Consider the following 22,075-nt stretch of genomic DNA (forward strand, 5'->3'; position numbering starts at 1 on the left):
TCTCTCAAAATGGCTGTAGTGAATGTCTTGAAATAGGCCTCTGTCTCTTTAAGAACCTCTGACTCTTTCCGACACGCCCCCTCCACACGCTGTCTGTGGCATCAGTGGGGAGGGGGTTCTGCTGAGGGGCAGTGGTTGGTTACTCGGCTGGTGACGAAAGCTCGGAGGCGTCTCCAGGAGGTGGGGGCGTTCCTAGGAGGACTCAGGCAAACCTATCCCTAAAATGGCCGCCATCAGAGTTTTTACAGATTACTCAAAAATACGTGAATGTGCCAAGGCAATACTTCAGGCATGTTTTTTTTAAATGAGGGAATGACATAATAACATGATGTAAAGCTTGAAAAACAAGGGAGTAATGGTTTAACAGTGGCATTGTGCAGAAGAGCGAAGACAAACGTGAAGGATCTGTGCTGTTTTTGCCACAAAACTGGAGGATACAAGGAATCATTGGAACTGTTCAGATTTTAAACATAGGAGAATTCAATATGAATGCACAACGGCTGTTTCAACCAATCTACGTTCGGGAAGGGCCCGGAAAAAAAACAGCAACAAGAAGAAAATGCTCAAGACGAAGCATCTACTCAACGTCTGCATGTCAGTACAAATGGTTTCCTTCATCTCCTTCAGCCTCCTGATTGCAGACCTCACTGTGACAGCACGGTAAAGAAAATATTTTACTTCACTCCGTCTTCCCGTCGTGACAACATGGTCTGTGACTAGATCGATATAACACTTTGCGAGCGTTGTTTGGCTGTTAGCAAAGTTCCAGACGGTCGTGCTTTTGAAAAGAGATAAAAAGCAAGTGTGGATGGCTGGATTTAAGCAGGTTAGGTCCTCATGCAAATCCACTCTTTGATGACCCACCGCTTCATCTGTGTCTCGATGGTAATTCAAAGCGTGTGTTGTGTTGCCGGCGACAGTAAAAATGCTACGCGACTTGACTGAGCGACTTGTACTTTTATTGGAAGTAGTAGCCTTATCTGAAATCAAGTAATCAGAGGATCTGTCTGAGCGTATGGATCGGGGCCCCTGATGTTGCCCCCCTGCCACACACCCACAGTCGTCCAACCTCCCGTCTGCACAGTGTGTGGCCCTCGAATTGCGGTCATAAACTGCTTGACACTATTTACCAGAGTCTTAAACATTTCCCTTGAGCTGCAGGAAGACCATGCGCAACACCACGTTACCTGCTTAAAGGGGGGAAATATAGGCCGTTACCGTTATTACACGTTCACCAATGCGCCTCGTTCTGATCTGTATTACATGACGCAGGGTTACGCGAGGACAATGTGAACCGCGGTCACGTGTGGGGAGAGGATGTCTGGGCGAGCCGGTGCTTTAGCATAGACCACTGCCATACATCCAAACACTCTGGAAGTTTCCCCTACACGCACGCACTCACACACACACACACACACACACACACACACACACACACACACACACACACACACACACACATATACACCAATGCGCACGTAAGGCACACGTATAGATTTGATAAACGCCAGACGAGGTGAACAAGCGATGCCCAATTGTTTACCGCCGCTCGAGCGCAGGGTGCGGCTTTTTATATACCTATTTTATATGCGCAGACTGAGTTCACTTAAGTTGACGCACGCACGCGCACACGGCCTACTTTACTCGCGCGCTTGCGCTCTCATGTATGCGGATAGAGTGAGCGCGCGCGCGCGTGTGGAGGGGGGGGGGGGGGGGGTGGCAGGAGGAGGGGGGCCGGCCACTGCGCCAACAACAGCCAGTCTCCGCGCTGGCTGGCAGAGGGGGGGTAATCGGTCTCGGTGCGGCGCGGTCATGCGTTTGAGTTGAGCGACAGGCGCGTCATGCTCTTCGTCGTCTTCGGCCCCTGTCGCCGCCACCGCCACCACCACCGCCGCCGCCGCCACCACCACCACCACCGCCGCCGCCGCGCACCCGTGTCCTCCTCCCTGTCCCTGTCCCCGTCCCACAACAACAACCAGCACCAGCAGCAGCACCGCTTTCTCCGCCATCCCGAGGACACCGCGGCGACTCTACCCTGAATGGCTTCCCGTGCACGGCCAAGTAGTGAAAGCGGGGGAGCAGCAGCAGCAGAAGCGAGAAGAAGCGCGCCGCGTCGCCTTATTTGAACCATCTCTCTGAGCGGAAAGTTCTCAGCGAGGCAAGGGGTGAGTGTGAGAGTGAGTCGTCCTATGGAGATGAACGGTGTTTATTGGTTTGGAGGGGGGGAGGCGTTCTTTTCTTTCTTTCTTTCTTTTTTTTTTTTTTTTTAAGGGGAGGTGTGACCGCGGCTTCACGCTGCGCCGTGCCCTAAAGGCTGTCCGCACTTAGACGCGATTTTTGTTGTTTTGTTATTCGGGAGGAGGAGGAGGGGGATTGTCCTGTCGCCGGCCGGAGAGCAGTGCATGCGTGCGCCCACCCAACCAACCAACCAACCCTCCCTCCCCCTGCGCGCCGTGCCGCACTGGTTCCGTCTGGCTGCTGCGTGTCCTGGGATGACCTGTTGATGTCGGTAGAATGGAGAATAGCAGGGGGAGCGATTTCCCCCCGTCTCCCAAATATTTAAACATTCGCCGATAAAAAAACAAAACACAGGCGACGTCTCGGATCGGCGTTTCGCAGCCAGCCCTCCTCTCTTTCAGACAGACTTTCCGGTAAGTGTGAGCACGCTCGTTGACGCAGATTTTTTCCCCCCGGAGAATGCACGTCTGGCCCAGGTCCGCGTGAGGTGGATCAAACCCAAAATATTTAGGAGCTAGCTTAGCCGTTAGCCACCTAAAGGCCCCGTGGGTGAAATGCGGGCGGAGGAGGAGGAGGAGGGGGGGAGAGATGGCACCGCTGGCAAAGCGAGGAGGCTAACCGGACGGCTACACGGCGCGTTACCGGTTTCTGGGTGGCGTGCCTTCGCCTGAGTTGACCCACCAGACTTAGCGGACGGACGGGCGGGCGGACGGGGCAGCGGATGGCGAGCTACCGCCGCCGCCGCCGCTGCTGCTGCTGCTACCACGTCCCATCCTTTCGCCCCCCAAACTCGCTATTCCCATGTGGGTCCGCAGAAACGTCCCCGTCATGAACTTTTGTGCTTTCTAGGCGTCTACTTCCATTTTAAGATTGTTATGTAGATAAGTAAATAAAAAATAAAATAAAAAAAAGTCTTGCTATACAGTTGGCATGGGCGCACGTGAACCAGGAAATGTCTCCAATGGCTATACCCCAGGATCATGCAAGTCGCTATTAAAGGCCTAATGCAACATTTAGTGAAGGAATTGCGCGATTTGCTTTATCTAGAGCTACAGTGCGCTGTATGTTGGCTTTGCTTTTTCATTTGCCTATCACCTCACCTTGCACCATGACGTGGACTTTTGAACTTTTGTCATAATGTTACAGCGCTGATCATATGACGGGTTCTCATGCGTTTCTAATTGGGCTGCTACTTGGTATGACAGGACAATAGCAATAAAACAAGCAGTTGTGGGATTTCTAGCTCTTCCTACGTCACTTCCTGTGCCCGAAGATCAATAACAACAGTATGCTAGCTTGTAAACAAATATATGAGCAGCATATCTCTGGCTAGCCCCAAACAAAAAACAAACTTAGGACCTTTGAAAGCCATTAGCTTGTCATATACAGCTTTATATATATTTTAAAAGTACTACAAAAATAGATGCAGTGTAATTTTAAATAACTGAGGACCCCTTCCTGATTTATTTTGTTAACAAACAATGGCAGGGAGCGCGCACATTTGAAATGGCTAGTTGTGCTTCAGAGTCATTCCTAACTTTCCTGACACATTTGTAAGACAGTAAGTGCTTTATTTGTCATTGTACAGCCGTACAATGAAATAGTGTTCAGGTGTTAGTCCTGAGCTGCTGTGACTGAGCCGTGCTGCCAGTGTGGGTCAACCTGGACAGCATGTTTTTGGAGGTAGAGGAGACCGTAGCACCCAGAGGAAACCTGGCTGGCTGCCTTCTGTCTCCTCTGATCCTCTGAAGCGGTGCAGCGCCTCCTGTGTTTGTACCTGTTTCAGAGCGTGGTGTCCTGCACTGGTCAGCTCCACCTCCTCCTTCCTCTTCCTCCTGAGCAGCTCCCTCCGCTCCACAACAAGTCTTTCACCATCTTCTGGGAAGAGATTAGCCGTTAGTCTGTTTTATTCTCCAGTGAACGTCCATTAGCCAGAACAATAAAAGGCATGTGTGGCTTAGCTGTGAGTCTCGCCCGGATACCTCCTCGTTTTTCCCTTTTTTGTTTCCTGTAGCCCCTCTTGTGACGCCTCCACTGTGCTGCAGCTGTGGGGGGGCCCAATTCTTCTTACATGTTCAGTAACTTTCAGGGAAGAATACTGTAATGTAACCAACTTGCAGCTAATTTTCAACTACTGTATATACTTTAGTATAAGAACACTGGCACTGTGTTATACTGGATTTTGACGCAGATGCAAACTGACTAGGTTTATTAGGTGTGTTTGCAGAACTTTGTCTCATATCAGGATGAATGAGAGTGAGTGAGTGAGAGTGGACGACCATAGAAAACTAGCCCGAGGACACAATCCAGTGTGGCATGTTTGCATGGATGAAAATATACGACTTCAGATGCTTTCCAGTTGAATAAATTAGTTTGTAAACAAGACTGCTAATGCTAGTACAGTTAGCTAAGATGCTAATGTTATTTGAGTGTTTCGTCACACCCGATAGTTCATACCTTGCTAAAAACGTTCTATAGAAGGCTGTGACCCATAGCAAAGGGTCACATCCCTGATGATGCAGTGGTTTATCATTAGCTACACTTGCCAGATCTGCCATTTCCATCTTCATCTTGTATCTGAACTCAGACGATTTTAATCTCTGAGTTTATATGTTGTAATTACCTGTTTGAGCAGCGTCCCGAGGCATTTTCCCAGTTGGAGCCTGGAGGTGGGAAACGTACCAGTTGCCAGGAATGTAGTATTAGATAAAGGGACGGTTCCGTAGAATTCTACAACATGGTTTTACGACAACAGATAGAATTGTTTACTTGTTCACTTCCTGCCCATGTCCAATAAGAAAGTGGAATAATACACCACAAAATATGTAAAACCAGGGACAACTAGGTAAAAACGTGAGCAAAATCTGAAGTATAAATGTGTTGATTATGTTTTAATATACAAACAAAAAAATCCAATGTGTGTCCCAATTCTTCACAGGGATGAGTTTATAGACACGATTCACAACTTTCAGGGCTACTTTTCACAGAACATGCTAGAAAACTATCCCGCAAGCTCATGAAACTGATACAGTTGCTTTATAACTAGATGCACTGTATTGAGTTTACAAAATACTAGAAGGAGGGCAGAACCGATTTAATCCCACTGCGAGAACCAAATCATGCTTGTGCGACCATTTTTCTCCCTTGAAGTAAAATGTGTTCATAGACGTTTGCGGAGGAAAATTAAGGCTGCTGCGTCCCGTCTCCATTACGTTATGAGCAGTATTACCAGTAACAGTTCAGGTACTGTTGATACAATGTAAGGTATGAAATGTCGGGGGAAAAACTGGTATCAAAAGCTAATGTCGGGGGAATTTGTACTTAATCAGCAGGTTTTGATTTGATATCTTCTCTCAACTTGTTTCAAGGCATATATTATTCTTCAATAAGCAATGCTGTGGCCACATGCTTTAACACTTTTACACTTTAGGAGATAAGTACCGGAATCAAGGACAAAAATGAAACAGTGTAAACATGTGAAATAATGTACATTTAATTTAACGTCATAACAGATGAAAAAATTGTATTTGACTAATATTAGTTGCGATATATCGTGGCTTCTTTTGTGATATATCGTGGCGTCTTTTGTTATATAACGTGACTTCTTTAGTGATGTATCGTGGCTTCTTTAGTGATATATCGTGGCTTCTTTAGTGATATATTGTGGCTTCTTTAGTGATATATTGTGGCTTCTTTTGTAAAGTATCGTGGCTTCTTTAGTGATATATCGTGGCTTCTTTTGTAAAGTATCGTGGCTTCTTTAGTGATATATCGTGGCTTCTTTTGTGATACATCGTGGCTTCTTTAGTGATATATTGTGGCTTCTTTAGTGATATATTGTGGCTTCTTTTGTAAAATATCGTGGCTTCTTTAGTGATATATCGTGGCTTCTTTAGTGATATATCGTGGCTTCTTTTGTGATACATCGTGGCTTCTTTAGTGATATATTGTGGCTTCTTTAGTGATATATTGTGGCTTCTTTTGTAAAGTATCGTGGCTTCTTTTGTGATATATCGTGGCTTCTTTAGCGATATATTGTGGCTTCTTTTGCAATATATTGTGGCTATTTTGTATGACATCGTGGCTTCTGTAGTGATATATTGTGGCTTCTTTTCCGATATATCAGGGCTTCTCGCGATACGATAACTTGCCGATGCGTTGTTCAGCCTTAACTGAACACTCAAACCAATCTCATTCCAACTTCGCCGAATCCAGAGAGGGTTTCTCGCTGCATGCATGTTAAATCATGCGTCTGACCCACTTTCCCCTCTCCGTGTGCCGTGTGTCCTCGCTGTATGTTAAGCCACTGCATGGGGTCAACTCGGGTGAATTTCCACTGTTGCTAAGGGCTGTACGTTTAACGCAACCTGAGCTGCCTTTTTTCTTTCTCTCCTCCCTCCCTCCCTCCCGCCTCCCCTTCTTGGCACAGCGACACATACATGCATACAATCACATTCTCCTGGAGAGTCAGGGGTGAATTGTTCAAACACGCCCAGGCTGCGAGCTCGGTGTGTGTCGTCGGCCATGTTTTGTGCGTGTGTGTGTGTGTGTGTGTGTGTGTGCGGTTTGCCAAACTGTAAACAAGCGGTATTGTTGGATTTGCGAGAGTGTGTGTGTGCGTTTTGTTTGACTGTGCCGGTGTGTGCCTCTGCGTTTCGTACACGAGAGGAGCTGTGAGAGAGATGGAGGAGACAAAGGCTGCGTTTCTCTCTTCTTTTCGCCCTGCACGGAGCTTGGCTGGTGCCCAAAATCAGGCTTTAGGATATGATGAGGGCAGGCTTCACAGGCCAAAGTATGCGCGTATGTGTGCTCTGTTCCCACTGTAGGGCGTGGTGGCGTCAGATCTTTGGGTTGTGAAAAGTTAAGGTCAAAATTAGAATCAGTTTCATGAGCATTGTCAGTGAAAAGGTTCGCCCCAACTGTAGGGATTGTTTATTTTTAGGCTCCGCGCTCATACATGGCACACAGATCACCGCAACGTGACCCACTTTTCTGAGTAGGGTTGTCAAAAAGGTTAAGGGCGTAACGGTGCAACCATCTCACAATTTGGTGATATTTGATTCGATGCACTCACGTCAAAAACAAAAAAAAAAAAGGTCATGCCAGGCCTCGATCGTAGAAAAAGGTTCAATCCATCATCATTTTATCTGTACTCACACGGGAGTAAAGACAGTAGTTACTCTTTCCACAGTGAGTAAAACTTTAAAGTGGCAAACGCTTTGGGGGCCGGTTGTAGAGAGGATTCGTCGATTTCCAAGGCAGGTGCCTCGACAACCTGGTCCACAGACACAACATCTGGCTGTCGTGAAATAGACCACCACCGAAGACGCACTTGGAGGGACTATGTCTTTCAGCTGGCCTGGGAACGCCTCGGGATCCCCCCAGAATAGCTGTAGGAAGTGTGCGTGGACAGAGAAGTTCTGGCATCTCTGCAGCCTCCAAGATAAAGTGGAAGAAAATGGATGGATGAGTTGTAGTTATTGTGACAGGCCTGGTTCATTCTGAAGTGAGTTAACCAATGCTCACATCGCCGTAGAGATAACAAGTCAAACCCCTTCCTATTAGATTGTTATGAATATAAACTCGGCACATACATCTCTGCTTAAATTTGATTCGTTCATACAAAGCCTCTCTAGTCCTCAAAACTAAAACAACCCAACGCAGATGGTGGATTGAACGTTTTTGTATAAATAGCTTACAGAATGAAAACCATTGGTCAAACTTCACATTGTCCCTGTTGATCAATGCATATTGTGCGGATTTGAACTTTTAGTGACCCAGTGGTTAGCATGGCGCCTTTACTTTGCATCACAGTGGCCTCTGTGATGCTACAGGATCAGTTGTTTTTTAGAGTTTCTGGAAGGTTTTCACTGCTGACGGAGCCTCTCACCAGAAAACCGACAAAACAATTGATCCTGCAGCTTTGTAGAGACCACTGTGATCGGTGCCATGCTAACCACCAATACAGCCATTTTGGTCATTTGGTTTTTTTGGATATGAAGTTCTGAAATGCACCTTTAACAAGTTAGTTATAATTGTGCAAAAATAGTTATAGTTTTCGCACAAAATGCTTGTCAGGACATGTGTTAGGATAAAGTGTTTCCAAACAGAATAACTGAATAATAAATACAAAGAACGTGGATATTGTTACACTCTTGGCGCTGACTGTGACTTTTCTTTGCAGACACGTTAGTGGTGTGCGTTGGCGCACCATGGCCCAGACCCTCCAGATGGCGATCCCAAACTTCGGTAACAACGTCCTGGAGTGTCTGAACGAGCAGCGGCTGCAGGGGCTCTACTGCGACGTGTCTGTGGTGGTCAAAGGACACACCTTCAAGGTACTTCACTACAACCGGAGTGTCGGCGGCAACGACTTCAGTATGCGGGCGTCAAAATCAGTGTGAATTGTTTTGACCACTGCGTGAAAACCGCATTTTTTCACGCAGTGGTCAATGTGATGAGATTTTTTTCCCTCTAAAAATCTTTCTACCTAATATATCGACAAATAGGGCTGGGCAAAAGATCTATTTGAATTAAAAATCAAGTTGGAAAGTCAAATCAATTCATATTTTCAGAGAATCAATTTTTTTTCGATTAATAGTTTGTTAAATATCTTTGTTACAAACTGCACAGTGACTTTTCCGTTTTTACAGTGATTGCCTTTGCTATTTTTTGGGTTTGTTGATACACTTTAAAGGTGCACTATGCAAATGTGTAATGAAAAAAATAAAGCTTAATATTAGTGCATATTTGATTGACCCAGTGGCTGTATGGGTGGTTAGCTTAGCGCCTTTACTTTCCATCACGGTGACCCCTATGGTGCTTCAGAATCAATTTTATTCCAGGTTTTTTCCGTGTTTCTGGTGGGTTTTCTGAATGGAATGCATACGTAACCATGGAGACGGTTCAATCAGAAGTGAAAACCTACTAGAAACCTAAAAAACAATTGATCCTGGAGTGTCCTATAGGCCACCAGGATGGTAAGTAAAGGCACTATGCAAACCAACCATACAGCCACTGGGTCACTGAAAGGTCATATATGCGGTAACATTTTTCTTTTTCTATACATAAAATTCTAAAAAGTCAGCAGTAAGTCACTGATGCCCCTAGAGGCCATAAGCGTCACTGCTGGTGTCGTAGCAGTTTGCAGTTTTTTACTCATTAATTGTCCGTGAGAGTAAATACTACAATGACAGAAAAGACAAAGGGAGCGAGGGATATTGTACATCCAGTTACACAATGGAGATCATTTTTGTCACTCAAACGTGGCTGTAAATACTGTTTAAGTGGCGCTAGCCCGCAGTTAGCTTTGCCCGTTAGCCTGTTAGCTTCTTCTTCGTGATTCCATTAGTGTGAATTGGTGACTCCGACCCAGTGCAGGTAAAGTTGCAAGTGTGGTTTTCTGGCCAGAGACACCAGCAAGAGATGAGAGACCCCCCAATCATCCCATTAACACTTGCATTACCCCCAGAGGGACTGCGGAATCGTAAATTGACAAAATAAAAACAAAAATGTAAACCTGGCTCGACACAGATTATATTGTTGGAAATATATGCAATTTTGGCCATTTTTGTGCATAAAGTGATGGACAATAGGGATGAGCGATACCGCATTTTTTGGAATCGATACGATGCCGATACTTTTGGGGTCTTTTTTGTCGATACCGATACTGATGCTGGTCATTTCATATGGGTGAATGTATTTCAATCAATATACATTTCTAAAACTGGTTATTTTATATAATTAATTGGTCCATTAAAATTATATTACTTTAACTGGTTGATTAAACAATGTTAATGTGAAATTAAATACATAAACAACAACATTTAAAATTAGTACTTAAATGACAAACAGAACCTAAACCAGAATGATATGCCCGGCTCAGTTCAATCCTTTGCTGTTGTGACTGTTTTGGCTCAGAACAAAAAAATAAATCATCCTTTTGTGTTGATAATTGCTTCACCGCCTTCCTTTTACATATGCAAATTATTATCGATACTTTTTGCCCAATATCGATACTTTAAAGGAATAGGCCACCGTTTTTACATACTGAGATATGTTCTTACCTATAGCTTTGACGAGTTCTTTAGGACCTGTCTGATCTTCACCCGTGCCTTCAGTCACGTAAACACAGCGCAGACGGCGTTAGCATTTAGCCTCTCCCTCTCTCCTCTATAGCTCCAAAACAGGTCAAGATAGAAGCTACCAAGCTCTTCCACGTTTTCCCTATTTAAATATGGTTACGTGAAGTGTTACACTACAAAGTATAATTACACAAAATTAAACAATGTGGGTTTTCTAAGCGGATAAAAGAGGGGACTATATTGTAAGGCGTAATAATACCAGGAGTGGTTCGAAATCCGCGCAGTCATCTTCACTTTACTGTGCGGATGCCAAATTACTCCTGGTATTATTATTACGCCTTACAATATAGTCCCAGACAGGTCCTAAAGAACTCGTCAAAGCTACATATCTCAGTATGTAAAAACGGTGGCTTATTCCTTTAAAAGTAGCCGTTTGGTGTTGATATATCGATACTTTGGTATCGATCCGCCCATCCCTAATGGACAACCTTTTATTTATTATTGTAATATGCAACAAAACTTTCAAGTGTATACTGTCATACTGTCATATCTTCCAGATTTTAGGTTGACGTCCTTGACAAACTTGATGTTGTAACTTTTGCATTTGTTCCAAACTTCCATGTTGACACCTCGATGTCGACATATAACCCACCTTCCTATAAGACGTTAGCATCACACTGTTACCCCCCCCGCAGGCTCACCGCGCTGTCCTCGCCGCCAGCAGCGCTTACTTCCGGGACCTGTTCAGCAGCAGCAGCATCGGCGGGGGCGGATGCGGCGACGTCAGCCCCAGCGTGGTGGAGCTGCCCCCCGCCGTGCAGCCCCAGAGCTTTCAGCAGATCCTGTCCTTCTGCTACACCGGACGCCTCAGCATGACCGTGGGAGACCAGTTCCTCCTCATGTACACGGCCGGCTTCCTGCAGATCCAGCAGATCATGGAGAAGGGGACCGAGTTCTTCCTCAAGGTACACTCTCATCAGGAACCATGGGCTGCACATTTAGAGGGAAGAAAAGTGGGGAATTAATGGGAATACATGGGAATTAAGTAAGTTAGTAGGTAAGTAGGTTAGTGCTGGTGAGTCTTGCCTGGATACCTCCTTGTTTGTCCCTGTTTTGTTTCCTGTAGCTTCTCTTGTGCTGCCTCCACTGTGCTGCAGGTGTGGGGGGGGGGCTCTTGGTGCCTCTTCAGTGTTTCAGAAGAAGAAATGTGTAGGCCTCAAATGTCTTTAGCTCGTAAGCTAGTTTGTTTACTTTTGAAATAGCTGGGCCCTACATGGCTCGTACGGACAGCTGAAGAATCTGATTTATTTAGAAGACACATAAATATCTATCACGGGAGAGATTAAAAGTTTCATCGCCATGTTTGAAGTGTTTGAGGAGGATGTATGTGCGATATTATCACAGATTAAATCATCTCTTAACCCCCACCTGAACCAAGACCATTTTCTCCGGTTTGGCATGACCTAAATATTGAAGCTTCTTGAAAATCATGGTAATAGAGACAAAAATGTAGATGAAAATGCAACCAAAGTGAGGAAAAAGCAACAAAAATGTAACAAAAAAGCAACAAAGGAATGTGCCATAAATGCAACAATAACACTATAAAAATAAGGGGCAACAACACTACAAAAGCAACTAAAAAAGCGATGAAAAAGCAACGAAAAATCAGTTTTGTAGGCATTAGCTTTGAAATATAGCATCACACCGGCTTGTAGGCTGCAAGCTCTCCGCTCATTAAGCTTTTGAGATTCAGGAAATGCCGGACTGGAGAAATTGCGGTTGGTTAAGGCGGGGGTTAAGAGGTTGTGAGTCAGGTCTGTAGAGATACTGTAGGTCTGAGATCTAGGTTTAGGTAAGTTGAGGATCATGTTTTGCGTTACTTTACATTAGTTTATGGGGACTCACGCTTCTTCTATGGGTCGAATTAATGTTTTATGGAACCAGAAGCATCATTAATGGGTAGCTAATAGTTTATTTAATGAAAAATGCAAAAATTTAATGTTTATTTCATCGTTTTGACAGTTTTAGGTTTTTTTATTATCCCATTGCAATATATCATAATATATAAAAATAAAATAAAAAGTATTGCAGTATTTGGCGATGCTTTATCTGACTGAGATCGTTATAGTTTTAGTATAACTATAGTTTTAGTTACTATAGTTGTCCAAATTTAGTTCGATTTTAGCCTTGTTTTGTTTTATTTATTTATTTGTTGAAGTCTTGTTTTAGGCAATATTCTGAAAATGATTACAATTTGTGTGCTGAAACTGAATGGAGAATAACAATGCACAGACATTTGCAGTCAGTCATTTATTCATTTCTATCTATTTCTGCGTATATCGTGCCTTTGAGATCTGTGGTACACAAGGCTGATTTTCCTCAAATAAAGACTGATTCGAAGGGTGAGATGTGCAGAGAGTGTTTGTTGAGTGGAATCAGCCCGGCCTGTGTTCACCTGTGGACATGTACACACATGTGCTGCGGGGACAGTGCTCCGACTTGTGCTGCATGTAGGAGTACGACGCGAGGAGATTTCTGCTCATGCCTTAAAGGCCCTGTTCCGGATGTTATTTCCTGGTAGCGGAATGAAATTTGTAAACGTAGACGCTTGTGAAAAGACGCTGCGTGTCTAATTTGGAAGTTTTTCGCAGACAAGTGACCCTGAAGTTGTGAAACCTGGTTATAAAGGTTATGTAATAAAGGTTAGAAATTTGAGTTTGTTGTAGTACAGCAGTTCCAACACTTCTCAGGCCGCGACCCCCAGAATTATCGTGGACTCTACTTTAAATTGTTTTTGGTACTTAATAAAATCAAGCTCCAACAATCTGGTTTCAAAATATGGATTTACATAGTTCACTTGACTATTTAAAATAACAGAGGGCACGGATTAGCAGACCTGTGTCCAGACCCACACACAAACTTAGTCGAGCCTTAGTTAGTTAGTTAGTTAGTTAGTTAGTTAATTTATTTTCTTCGGTCATTATGAACATTTAAATCACATGTCACATGTTTTCCAAAGATCTTAGACATTATACAATAAGAAACCACATACATTAAGAATTTAATCTAAATGAGGCCTGACCGAAAGGGGTTTAGGCTGAAGCCAAGACTTATTCTGCCTAACCCCTTTTACAGCGTCTCTCTCTCTCTGCTGCAGAGCGGTCACCTACAGCCCAGATAAACACAGAGAAAGAGCTGCCCCTCAGCCCCTGTCTGTTCTAAAAAGGGCAGGGGTAATGGCTCGCTAATGTTTTAAAACTGATAGCACCCCTGTTTCCCCAATCACTTTCTTCGACTCCACCAAAGTAGTTCTTAAATGAAATGAACACTGCCTAAATCTAAATCTGATCTGTAGAGAAATTAGTTCTCTGCATTTGACCCATCCTCAGTAGGAGCAGTGAGCTGCCAGCATGGGCCGGCGCTCGGGGACCCATCTGCATGATGTGGAGCCAGGCTGGTGGTCAGAAACACCTGGCTGGAGGATTCACCTATTGCACATGTTTTTTATAACCTACCACTAACCTACGCAGACACGGGGAGATCATGCAAACTCCACACAGAAAGGCCCCGTCCAGGTGGGTATCGAACCCGGGACCTTCGAGCTGTGAGGCACGAGCACTAACCGCTGCGCCACCGTGCCTCTGAGAGGAAGCTGAAATCCTAAAGCTTCAGTGCGTTATTTCACCAGAGCTTCGATCTCACATTCTGATTCGGTGTCTCCCCAGGTGTCCTCCCCCAGCTGTGACTCCCAGGGCCTCCACACAGAAGAGGCCCCCAGCTCGGAGCCCCAGAGCCCGGTCACCCAGACCAGCAACGGCGTGTCCCGGCCCGCCTCCAGCGTCACCCCTCTACCCTTGCTGTTCCGCGTCAAGACGGAGCAGCCCACGGGCCAGCCCGAGACCGCCTCCCCGTACTCCGTGGTGTGCACCCCCGTGGCCAAGCGCCTGTGGGAGGGGGGCAGCGCGCGGGACGGAGGAGGAGCCGGCTCGGGGGCGGGAGGCGGGGCCAGGAAGGCGGCCCGCTACTCCCAGGACGCGGCGAGGGGCAGCGCCATCCAGAGCCCCGGGGCTTTAGGACTGGCGATGGGCATGGGAGCCACGGCCTCCAGCCTGGCGGGGATGGCGGCCGGCGGGGGTCTCGGCGGGAACGGCGCCACCAACGGGAGCTCCGGTCTGGGCATGTCGGACGGAGCCAGCCCGGGCACCCTCAGCACGTACGCCAGCGACTCGCCCATCAGTTACCACGACGACGAGGAGGAAGAGGAGGGAACGGACGAGAGCGCGGAGGAGCAGTACAGGCAGATCTGTAACATGTACACCATGTACAGCATGCTCAACATGGGGGCCGCAGGTAATTACACTCAGTTCACTCACATTTGACTCGTTTCTCGCCCATGTGAATATAACCTTTGCTCATGGGATTCATTTAGAAGTAAACAAACCAAAAACGTCCAAAAAAGGAAGATGCCTTACCCCTAAATGGAGCAGGTAAATAAACGTCTCCAAACCAAATCCTGAATGGCTTGTCCTCTGTCCAGCAGCGGGGGAGCGTGTGGAAGCCCTGCCGGACCACACAGAGACCCGCGGGCGAATGCGGGGCCGGGACCTGACCTGTCTGCCCGCAGAGCTGATCGCACAGATCGGCAACCGCTGTCATCCCAAACTGTACGAGGACGGGGACCCAGCGGAGAAACTGGAGCTAGTCTCAGGTAAAGGTCTTTCTGTGGTGATTCGAATGCATTAATCCTCCAAGAGTGGACTGTGTTGTCGTGATCTTAGCATTGTGGTTAATATCTCTGTAGTTACTGAGCCTATATTCACGGAACAAAAACTGGCACAGAGTTAATCAGCGTGCTCTGGAAAAATAATTGTTCACATGCTGTCGATTACCCTTATGCCAAAAAACCTTGACATTAGTGCATATTTGACCTTTTCATGAGCCAGTGGTAGTATGGGTGTTAGCATAGCGCTTTAACTTTCCATCACAGATATCTCTATGATGCTCCAAGGTTCATTGTATTTAGGGTTTTCTTTGCTGATGGAACCATCTCCACGGTTACACATACATTCCATCCAGAAACCTTAAAAAACAATAGACCTGGGGCTCCGTCTCTGTGATGGAAAGTACAGGGCGTCATAATCCCCCATACAGCCACTGGGTCATGAAAAGGTCAAACAATATCAAGTACCATAACTAATTAAATTACTGACAAGGAAATGATCATGAACTTTTGAATCATCATATGTTCAGAGACTTAGAAATAGTGTTTCACCCATTGCTGTCCATCATCTATTACATTTTAGAGCATAAACAGTTTCAAAAGGTTTTTATTGTCAGATGGTCGTTTTATAATCCATGAATGTGCTTAGGCCTTTGCATATATTCAAAACAAATTCAAAATGATCCAGCTCTCTCACCTCTACGCCCAAGGATCTGATAAATTGCCATGTTTGTCTTGTGATTCAGCGGTGGCACATTGTTGCTCGGGTGTTGGCACACACACGTATCCGCCGAGAGCGAGACGCCCGGGCTCGGCAAATGACTGAACATGTGAACAACGTTTACGTCTCGCATCCTTGGATTGCGCATGTGGTGTGGACAAACAAACTGCTGCTTTACAGGCGCTAGCATTATTCTGCAGTAAAAGGCTCTGTGCAAGGGGTGTTTTTGGCTAACTTCCTGTTGGCCAGTGTAGGGTAAAGGCTACTTCCTGTTAACATTCAAAATTAAATAAAAAAAAAAGTAAGGTTTAAAAGACTGAAGAAAACTTAAATAAATGTCAGGACAAGAGTGTTTCATGAAAATGTGTTCAAAGAGCGGTGCTATTTGCGTCAACTTAACGTTAGCCTTTAGCTTCAATGCTAAAACAGCTACAGTTATAAACACTGACGTCTCCTCCAGTGAAGAAAAAGTTTAAAGTTAAAGTTTTTACAGATTTTACAAGTGATTATTCAACAGCTGCTTGTTTTGACAGGTGCTGTTAAATAATATATATATTTTAACAAGACACAGCTAGCTCTCCATAGGAACAAAACACTGACTGTCGTTACCCTTGGAAGTTAGCATTATTTTGCATTAAGCTTAATGCTAGCGTTAAGTTGACGCTAACGAATGTTAAAAGAGCGCCACTATTTCAACAATCTTTTATGAAACACACTTAGCATGAAATTCATTCAAGTTTGATGCTAATTTGACCAAAGATATTTAATTAAAATCTAAAACCATTGATACTGTTTTTATCTTTTTTTTTGTTATTTCATCACTCTTTGATAATTGTGACTGATTTTCTGTCATATCTGGCAAGAAAATAAAAGTTTTGCAGATTTTATAGGAGGCACAGACTTTAGCTCCAATTTGTTCATGGATTTTCCTCTGTCTAACACTTCAAATCATTCTATTTATACCAAATATAACATTTGTTTCCGACTTTAAATCAGTATTCCTGTGCTTTAACGCGACATGACCAATATTTATTGAACGTGGGACAGTGATGAAATGAATGCTAACCACTGAACCCTGGGAATGAAGGGGTCGGCCCATTAGTCCGACAACCCATTAGTACGAAAACATCCCATTGAGTAGGGGTTGAGAAATAAAATGAGGTTCAGGCCAGAGTCCACTGACCATAAGGTTATGGCCAATGGTTGTATATGGCTCTCTAATCCACAACACCACTGGGTTAGAGATGTTGGACTGATGGCACCTCTGCTCAATGGAACATTTTCGGAATAATGAGACCTCGGACTAATTGCTTGTGGGACCAATGGCACGGCACCAGGAATGAATGGAGAAAACGATGCTAATATGGCTAAACAACACAACTAAAAAAACAAGATATTTCAAAGTAATGACCCGATCCTGACTGAGATACCGAGACTGAGAAGTAATAAACATTTGCATTGGTTGCTATCGGGCAGGGGTTGGCAAGTTTGCTCGGGGGAGGGCCGGTTTTCTTCATCGTCAAAAGACCAAGGGCCGGACCCTCCAATTGAAGCAATTTTGTACAGTAAAGCATCACTTTCTACATATGCCAGTGTTGTACATCATACACACTGGGAAAATGCCCATCTTAAATGAGATAAATGACTTAAAATCACTTGTATAAAGGTTGGGTTTTTTTCATGTTAAATTTGAGTCAGTTTGAACTAATCTAAGATCAAATAAAAACGCTAATGCCAATGGAACAAATAGAAATCCCACTGGAAATCAGGCAAATTAACTTTTACTGTAAAAGAGATGTATTTTTCACTTGAAATTATACAAAATAATCTGAATTAAGAAAATACCTGTGCTTGTTCCATTGGCAGGAATAGGTTTTATCTGCTCTAAGGCCAGACCAAATCTACTCCAACTCCAAACTTTAGATCTTAATTCAAGTAGATTTAAGTCATTTCTACATATAGATGAGTGTTCTTTTAGGATTATGGCCTAAAAGGGTGCTCTGCTAAGACATTTTAAGGTACTTTAACAGGCCTTTGATCTCTGATTTGGGTCATAATATTTCTCAAAATCATCTCGAGGGCCAGAGTTTGATGATGGAGGGCCGGTTTTGGCCCCCGGGCCTGACGTCGCCTACCCCTGCTATAGGGGTTACCCTCGCCGACCAGTCACAAGATGACAAACAGGTTTGCCACATCCACGGGCCTCATGTCCTATCTAGACTTTTATAGAATATCTTTGTATTTGAACATACATGGTAAAATTGACTTTTTTGATCATGGCTTAGCGTGGGATATTCAGGGACTGTCAACTGCGGTAAAAAAAAAGGAGTTCATGTTGTACGGTAGATACCACTTCTTTTCTTTTTTTTCACTGGAGAACTGGGAATTAATTTTGATTCCTGACTTAAGGAAATGAGATAAACTGAAGAAGTCTCAATAATACCTTAAAGGAATAGGCCACCGTTTTTACATACTGAGATATGCTCTTACCTCACTTTAGCCGAGTTAATATATCCCCGTCTGGTCTTTGTCTGTGCGCTCTGCCAGGCAAACGGAGCACATACGCAGCCTCTCCCACATGTCGCATAGCTCCAAAAAAGCTCACGATAGAAGCTACCAAGCTCTTCCACGTGTTCCCTATTTAAATAAAGTTACGTGAAGTGTTTTCATTCGAAGTATATTTACACAGAAAACACTTCACGTAACTTTATTTAAATAGGGAACACGTGGAAGAGCTTGGTAGCTTCTATCGTGAGCTCTTTTGGAGCTATGTGACATGTGGGAGAGGCTACATATGTGCTTTGTTTGCCTGGCAGAGCGCACGGACAAAGACCAGACGGGTATATATTAACTTGGCTAAAGTGAGGTAAGAGCATATCTCAGTATGTAAAAACGGTGGCCTATTCCTTTAAGCAGCATAAAGGTACTGGTTTAGCTCACTAGGATAGTCACCTGCATCATGACTCAAGGATCGTTGGTTCACTCTTCCACACGCATGTTCAGCGGCTTTGTTACATTTTTAGACTTTTATTGCATGTCCCGTTGGCATTATACATAACACGGATTACCAGGATTAACTCTGGTGTGCAGAATGTGTGTAAGGCAGCGCTCCCAAAACCTTTTTTACAGACTCTTACCTGCTCTTTCTGTTGCAAGGATTCTAAAAAACCAGCGTGTGTGTGATTTCGCAGGTACGTCGGTGTACATCACGCGGGCCCAGCTGATGAACTGTCACGTGAGCGCAGGCACCAGACACAAAGTGCTGCTGCGGCGGCTGCTGGCTGCCTTCTTTGACAGGTCTGCTGCTATTTCTGTCCACGTATCAAAGCACTTTACAGTTGAAACGGGGGTAGGAAGTTTTAAGTTTGGATGCATCCGTGACTTACTTTTGTGCCGTGATGTTTCAGGAACACTCTGGCCAACAGCTGTGGAACAGGCATCCGCTCGTCCACCAACGACCCCAGCAGAAAGCCCCTGGACAACCGAGTCCTGCACGCTGTTAAATGTGAGTGAAACCAATGCCAATGAGAACGAGATAAAGGGATCAGAATTTAGATTAGTTTTAATGTCGCAGTAAAAATGGACTGAACTCACCGTTTATTTACGGCTACAAATATTGATGTGTGTGGAATCTACGTTTAGCAACCGAGATGACTGTAATTGACACATATGGTTTTCTTAGAGGGATTTAAAAAAAATAAAATGACAGAAAACTTGCAATACATCATTTTTTTCTCTCTGTATGCCAGTAATCTACACCAAAGGTTTCAAAGTAGCATCGACATGTATTTTTTTCCTATTCACCTGCAGTAAATCAAATCTCAGAGACTTACTGGTGACGGATTCGATCGGCTAAATGCAGACTCATGCTCTGTCATAGCTGGGATAGAGGATGAGACTGAGGTGACACACTTTCACCACAAGAGGGAACCGTTTAACCTACAATGAGCTTTAGGAAATGTTATTCATGGCGTATAGCCTGCATAAGAAACAACTATTGATTTCTTTTCATAGTTTGTTACGATGTTGTTGTGACCCTTGGTAAGACACTTCACCATGATATATTGTATTTAATCTGTTGGTAGAAACTTCGATCCACAAACCATAAACTTGGCAATTCAATGGCTGCTAATGACATAACATGCTGTTTTGTCCTTTGCCTGCTATGTTAGAATGGTCGGCTGTCACAGCTGTCAGGTAGTCTTTTCGCTGTGGCTTGTTATTTTTATCTTGCTTTCAGAAAGCTCCGACCTCATTTCTATCATGTAATATTCATATGGGCCGTTGTCCGGTTGGCCAGTGCAGAGTAAAGACCACTTCCTGTCTGCGTTTTAAAGTAATTCCAAATTGAAAAAAATAATGTGAAGGCAAAAAATATATAAATAAACGTCAAGTCGGGTGTATTTCATAATAATTAGTTCAGTTGTCAACGCTATTTTACCTTTAGGTAGCGTTAACTTAAAGGGGCTGGATGCAAGTTCGCCATTTTATACTCACTACTGCCACCTCAGGCCATATGTGTAACTGCACCTTCTATATTAAGCTCGTGCATGACGGCAATTCGGGCCGAAGTGACACATTTTTGAGTGACCGTACAGGATTTTAGAGGCAGTTGTGGTGAACAGGTCTGAGCTCATTCTACACATTAGGACATGGCTGGAACTAAAACTTTTGCGTATAATTTCGGAACCATAAGAGATAGACACATTTTTTGTTTTTGAATCTACTGTTTTTTGTCTTTCAAACAAGCTCCCTCTGAAGTAACTACTAAACATAATCAAACAGCGCCCCCTGCTGTCACAGTTCAACACTGACACATTTAGAAGCTTCATGCACAGGATTATAGACAGTTTTAAAATTATCATTTGTGCACGCCGGCATCGGCCAATCAAAATATCTGATAATTGTCTATCAGTTTAGTTTAGTTTATTGAAAGGAGTGTACTGTTACATGAAAAATATGACTGCACCAGATCTTTTTTTAGATGTTTTAACCCCTTAACTCCCACCTGAACCGAGCACATTTTCTCCAGTTTGGCTTTACCCCAGTCCAAAAGCTTCTGGAAAAAAAGCTGTGAAAATAGCAACAAAACTGAGACAAAAACAATGATGGAAATGTGACAAAAAAGTGAGAAAACATTGATGAAAAAGTCGCAAAAATGTCACAAGAAATTGACAAAAAATGACGAAAAAATGACAAAAAATGTGACCAAAAAATGACAAAAAAATGACCAAAATGTGACCAAAAAATTTACAAAAATGTGACAAAAATTGACAAAAAAAGGACAAAAAAGTGATACAAAAATTGACAAAAATTGACAAAAAAATTGACAAAAATTTGACAAAAATTGACAAAAAAATGACAAAAATGTGACAGAATGTGACCAAAAAATGACCAAAAAAAATGACAAAAATGTGACAAAAAAGTGATAAAAAATTTACTAAAAAGTTACAAAAAATTGACCAAAAAGTGACCAAAACTTACAAAAAATGAGTTGAATATCCAACAAAAAAATGATGGGAAAAAAATCTGATGACGTGAGGAAAAAGATCCTTTCGGTTCAGGTGGGAGTTAAGAGGTTAAGTAATAGGTAATTACCCCACAGATTCTTGCTTTCTGTCTCTCTTATTTGTTTCAGCAGGAAACAGCTAGCTCCCCACACACAATAAGGAAGTTAGCCTCATGTTGCTACACTGTCTAAAACCAGTAACGGGACTCCTCTCCTTCATTTCCACATTTGTGTTTTGTTTTCTTTTGCCCGCAGTCTATTGCCAGAACTTCGCCACCAGCTTCAAGGAGAGCGAGATGAACGCCATCGCCGCCGACATGTGCACCAACGCCAGGCGGGTGGTGCGCAAGAGCTGGATCCCCAAACTCAAGCTGCTGATGGCCGAGAGCGACGCCTACTCCGCCTACCTGCCCGAGAGCATCAAGACGGAGGAGGACGCGCTGGTGGGGGCCGAGCCGGGCTTCGACCCCGCCTCCCTGGAGCCCAGCGGCGGCCTGGAGTCGGGCGGCGGGCAGTCGGGGGGCGACGCGATGACGGGAGTAGCCGGGGACGCCACAGCTTTATTTTGAACTCCGCGTCGGGAGCGGCGAAGGCAACGCAGGAAAATCGACGAGTTGAAACGATTTGAGTTGAGAACGTTGATTGGTTTGAGTATATTCAACTAGATTTATACTTACTAGATCTAGATGTATTCACTTGACTTGTTGAGTTTTAGTTTTGTCTTAATTCAACTCAAAAATCAATTTAAATGCTCCAAGGGTTATCACAGAAAATCAGTTGTGTCGTTATTTGGCTTTAAGAAA

The 22,075-nt window shown here is 44.1% G+C and overlaps 1 protein-coding gene across 3 annotated transcripts; it reads left to right on the forward strand.

Annotated features, from left to right (window-relative positions):
* The first annotated feature begins 1,734 nt into the window (after positions 1-1,734).
* Positions 1,735-22,059, forward strand: nacc1a (nucleus accumbens associated 1, BEN and BTB (POZ) domain containing a). Of its 3 annotated transcripts, none has more exons than XM_079565331.1 (8): positions 1,735-2,165; positions 8,423-8,576; positions 11,018-11,287; positions 14,048-14,672; positions 14,860-15,030; positions 18,955-19,060; positions 19,171-19,268; positions 21,528-22,059. In XM_079565331.1, exons 2-8 carry the CDS (start codon positions 8,451-8,453, stop codon positions 21,839-21,841), a joined length of 1,710 nt encoding a protein of 569 aa, XP_079421457.1. In that variant the 5' UTR covers positions 1,735-2,165; positions 8,423-8,450; the 3' UTR covers positions 21,842-22,059. The 3 variants fall into 3 exon arrangements, with proteins under 3 accessions (XP_079421457.1, XP_079421459.1, XP_079421458.1); XM_079565333.1 differs by having other exon boundaries at positions 14,863-15,030; XM_079565332.1 differs by lacking the exon at positions 1,735-2,165 and adding an exon at positions 2,306-2,651.
* Positions 22,060-22,075: the final 16 nt, after the last annotated feature.

The sequence above is a fragment of the Gobius niger genome (genome assembly GCF_951799975.1).
Source record: "Gobius niger genome assembly, chromosome: 10".
Classification (NCBI taxonomy): Eukaryota; Metazoa; Chordata; class Actinopteri; order Gobiiformes; family Gobiidae; genus Gobius; species Gobius niger.

What these genes read in the sequence shown, in the direction of transcription:
- nacc1a (XM_079565331.1), top strand. Translation starts at nt 8,451, where the DNA reads ATGGCCCAGACCCTCCAGATGGCGATCCCAAACTTCGGTAACAACGTC. An exon ending in CTGGCTGCCTTCTTTGACAG is followed by an intron (nt 19,061 to 19,170) that starts GTCTGCTGCTAT and finishes GTGATGTTTCAG; the next exon opens with GAACACTCTGGCCAACAGCT. An exon ending in AGTCCTGCACGCTGTTAAAT is followed by an intron (nt 19,269 to 21,527) that starts GTGAGTGAAACC and finishes TTTTGCCCGCAG; the next exon opens with TCTATTGCCAGAACTTCGCC.